This window comes from Protobothrops mucrosquamatus, unplaced genomic scaffold (assembly GCF_001527695.2).
Source record: "Protobothrops mucrosquamatus isolate PMUCROS unplaced genomic scaffold, P.Mucros_1.0 scaffold_269, whole genome shotgun sequence".
NCBI lineage: Eukaryota > Metazoa > Chordata > Lepidosauria > Squamata > Viperidae > Protobothrops > Protobothrops mucrosquamatus.
In genome coordinates this window covers 224,189-228,852 of record NW_015386345.1, presented here as the reverse complement: position 1 = coordinate 228,852, position 4,664 = coordinate 224,189, and the positions used below count along the sequence as shown (strand labels likewise).

The 4,664-nt window shown below is 40.9% G+C and overlaps 1 protein-coding gene across 1 annotated transcript in view; it reads right to left on the bottom strand.

Annotated features, from left to right (window-relative positions):
* SLC27A2 (solute carrier family 27 member 2) overlaps positions 1-4,664 on the bottom strand; it is a 22,063-nt gene that overhangs the window by 2,611 nt on the left and 14,788 nt on the right. Inside the window, 4 exon segments of the mRNA XM_029287239.1 lie at positions 179-210; positions 485-718; positions 1,969-2,059; positions 4,131-4,325. Of these exon segments, the coding sequence (XP_029143072.1) occupies positions 179-210; positions 485-718; positions 1,969-2,059; positions 4,131-4,325 (552 nt within the window).

Here is a 4,664-nt window from a genome sequence, read left to right as displayed (position 1 = left end):
AAAAAAAAGAGGTTCAATCAATTTCAACTTCTCGTGGGGAAAAAAAAGATCTCGCAAAGTTGGAATTGATTGAGTGAACTTTTTAGTCCTACCCACTCTGCTGTAACACCAAAGCTGCACCCACCCAATGGGTCACGCCCACCCAATTGACAACGCCCACCCAATGGACCACACCCACCCAATGGACCACCCCCACCCAATGGGCCACGCCTATGCGGCACCCGGCAATACATAAGTGGGTTTTGGGTTTTAGTTTGGGCACTCGGTCTCTAAAAGGTTCACCATCACTGTCTTAGACCATTTGACTACAAATTCATAGTGCTCTTTCAGCATGCTGGAATTGACTGACTGGGCAATTAGTCTCCTGACTCCTTAAACATTAAACTACAACTTCAATGCTGAAACATAACTGCCACATTTCAAAATATAATGATCTATCTATACTTATTTCCTGCTGGTAGGAAGACAAAATAGAGACAGAGACCGGGGGGTGGGGTGGGGAGAGAGAAAGAAACAAACCGGAATGTATCTCCAACTCGATCGTGGAAATAAATAAAGTTGTCACGATCAATCATTAAAAGATCTCCGCTGTTGAAATACACGTCACCATTCTGGAAAACATTTCTTAGCTTCTTCTTTTCCGTCAGGCTCTTTGATCCCGCGTAACCACTAAATGGAGCCAACTGGGTGATTTTGCAAATCAACAGTCCCACTTCACCTAGAGGGAACACAAAACTCAAACGAAATGACTGCTGAATAGTAATATTGACTACCTCAGGGGTAGGCAACCTTGGCTCTTTTATGACTCGTGGACTTCAACTCCCAGAATTCCTGAGCCAGCCACGCTGAGGGGAAAAGGAGAGGTTTCCAAGCTGAGCCATGCTGGCTCAGGAATTCTGGGAGTTGAAGTCCACGAGTCATAAAAGAGCCAAGGTCGCCTACCCCTGGACTACCTGAATGCATTGCAGAGTTCCCTGCAAAAGTTCTGTAACTAAGAAAAACATAGCAACAACAATGAATATCTCAAATCTAAGTTGATTTTAATATCAAAGTGAATTTTTTCTTCCCGCCTCCCCCAAAGTTAACATACTCCACGTGGCATGTGCAATACTCCAAAACTAATTTAATATTTTCAATTGAAGTTCTGAGATTTTGAGCAGGTTCATATAAATCCTAGGAGAGCTTTAAAGAACTTCTACACATGCTGGATATACATATAAGCAACATCCACTTGGAAGTAAAAGTCTATTCAGGAATAGACCATCATTTCCAAGAAATCCAGTTTTTACTTTTAGGTCTGATCTGCACTAACCTAAACCAGGAGACGTTCAGGAACTCCAAATATTTAAGCATCTCCTTGAGCCTAGCTAAATGTTGAAGTGCAGCATGAAGTTGCTTCTTGAGGGCAAGACTTGTTTGTACAACATTATGGAAACCTTGACCTGTGGTGGCACTAGTGATGCTTTGCTTTGAAATGTTAGATCAGGGGTCTCCAAACTTGGCAAATTTAAGACTTGTGGACTTCAACTCCCAGAATTCCTCAACCAACTGGCTGGGGAATTCTGGGAGCTGAAGTTCACAACTCTTAAAGTTGCCACGTTTGGAGACCCCTATCTTAGATCTAAGTTCTTCCCTGCTGTAAGTATTTTGGGCTGGTTTTAACATGGGTAGTTTTGCTTCAAACTCCAGAAGATGACAGGACAGTTTCTGGACTATTATATAAGACTATAAATGATGGTACCAATCTATTGTTGAGCCCTGAATGACAGGACTCCTCCTGTTGCGTATTCCTAAAGGTGTGATTGACTTTTAGAGTCTGGATATTTAAGCAATAGTCTCTATTTTACCTGTTTTTTTTTCAAATGGACTATACAGCACCGTTTCTTCCTAAAAGCATTATTTCTTCTTCAAAGCATATTATTTGGTGCTGAATTTCAATGGCAATTAAAGATATCAAATCATAGTTACCTTTAGGAACTTTTATACAGTAGCCATTTTCATCTCTGACCGGTTCATCTTTCTCCACATCATACTTAATGAGGTTGTATTGTATCATTTTCTACGGAAAGCATAAGACTGTATATTATGTGTTTAAAACAGAGGTTCAAATGCTTTTTCTTTGAACATTTGCGGTCCCTCCAGAGAGGTTTAAGTGCGGCGATCTTAGAACATTTTAAAAATGGCTCCATACGGGAAGGTGGTGCAGAGAGTGGTGAGGACGGCAGAAAAGATTATTGGCAGTTCCCTCCCTTCCATCCAGGACATAGCACAGAAGCGTTGCTTGAGCAGGGTCCGTAAGATTGTCTGGAACACCACACATCGTACTCACGACCTGTTTTCCTTATTACCTTTGGCTTCATGGTAGCCGAAGCAGAACATCCAGATTCAGTCATGATTTTGTTCCATACAGTATTAATTTTGTGAACTCTAAAGCTTCCTCCTTCCGCTATGTATTCAAGATGGACAGATGCCACAGATTTCCTCTCACAGACCAGTACGCTCCCACAGAGCGGGCCTCCTCAGGGTGCTGTCGGCCAAGCAGTGTCGGCTGGCGACCCCCAGGGGGAGGGCCTTCTCTGTGGGTGCCCCCACCCTCTGGAACGAACTACCCCCCGAGATCCGGACGATTCCGGATCTCCTATCTTTTCGCCGCACCCTCAAGACATGGCTTTTTCAGCAAGCGGGTCTGGCCTAGGGAGAATTTTAAATAGGGACAATTTTTAATTAGAATTTTAATAGTAACACAGCGGTTAAATATTTGTTTTTAATTGGTTTTTATTGGGGATAGTGTTTTGTATTGTTTTAATATGCTGTAAGCCGCCCTGAGTCCTGCTGGGAGAAGGGCGGCATATAAGTTTAATAAATAAATAAATAAATAAATAAATAAATAATGTTACTCATATGTAAGGGTGTAGGTCTATGCATATGTTGCATATAGTATGTTTAAATGTGTGTTATGTATGTGTACACTTTGAGAGCAAGCAACTAAATTTCATTTTTAACGTGTGCCATTGTACCCACAGTAAAAAATGACAATAAAGGTTACCTATCTATTGTCATTTAAGAAATAGAGCCCATAAATACAGCATCAATAAACGTGATTCCCTTTTCATCTTATATAGACAGAATATATACTGATGTTGAGATATCTTCCTTGCCTCTTTAAGGATCATATCTCCAATTCTGCTTGCTGTAGGCATAAGGAACTGAAAAATGTATTGCATTGACATGTTGATTGAGATACATTCTGGGTTTAGTTTGATATTCAAATGGAATCAATGAATAAACCAAAATTTGTTTTTTTAAGGAGACATAAAAATTAGTTTAAGACCAATTTGTTATTGTTTTATTGCAGGGATGCATGATTTGGTAGGATTATCCTTGGTTTATTATTGTCCAATCCTCTAGTCAATCCAGAGATGTTGGCCATGAACTTCTAAAATGAACTAGAAAATGTCCAACAGGTTATGAATACTTGGCTTTAGCTCGTTAATCCACAACAGCTAAGGAACTGGGTTTGGCTTTCCATAATCACGGAGAAATATGATACAGAGTTAACCCAAGCTTGTGAAGGAAGGTATAAACAACTTAGGTATTTATTTTATTTGTCAACTGATTGCTTGGAATTTTGCATATATGTAACATTGGGAATGAAAAACTAGTTTTAACCTCAGTTTTCATCTGGGGCTGGGGTCCTCAAGCAATATATACCATTTCTTCTACTTCTCCAATTTAGCAAGGAAATTGAACTTCATCTCTCTAGGTTGTCCTACCCTTCCTTGACACATAAGATTGCTAAATTATGGAACTGAGGGAAACGTATAGGTCCTTCAACCCAATTCTTTGTTCCAAATCAAAGTGCCCCCAAATGTATAGCTTTTATTTGAATTATTTTATAAAGAGGAGTTCATTCGCTCCTTCGTTTTTTTTTATTTAATTGTGGATGTAGCTTCTGATAATCTGGATAATAGAGAACAGAGACCCATATACAATAATTACATTTTTAGGAAAGCCCCATACAAATTATTTTTTAAAGGAGGTTCATGGTTGACCACTGAGGGATGCTAGGGGAAAAAAAAAACAATTGGCAAATACAAATTAAAAAGACATACATCTTTACTTTTTCATACCTTGTGGAAGTAATTCGATCTCCCCACAGCTCCGACTTTTCCACTGTAGTTAACAAATCCGACGTTGGCTTCGGTGGCTGCATAAAACTCAAAGATACGTATGTCTCCAAATCTTCTGATGACTTCCCTCCAAATATCAGGCCGTAAGCCATTGCCTATAGCAAGTCTTACCACGTGGTTCTGATCATTGTCTTTCTAGAAAGAAACAAAGCACAATTCCAGAAGAGGATAACGGACTCCTTGGGAGAGAACGAACAAATCAGAGGGCTTTCCGTCTCATAGTTACAAAAGCATCCCATCCTGATTTACCACAGGAAACGAACCTTTATTTAGGACAGTGGTTCTCAACCTTTTTAATGCCGCGACCCCAACCGGTCGTAAGTCGAGGACTAAACCGGTCGTAAGTCGAGGACTACCCAACCGGTCGTAAGTCGAGGACTTTCCCTGCCCGGGAGCGCCGTGCATGCGTGGTTCCGCCCCCTGCGCCGGCCGAGGCGTAGCTGGCAAGCGGCAGAGACGGAGCAGGCCGACCAC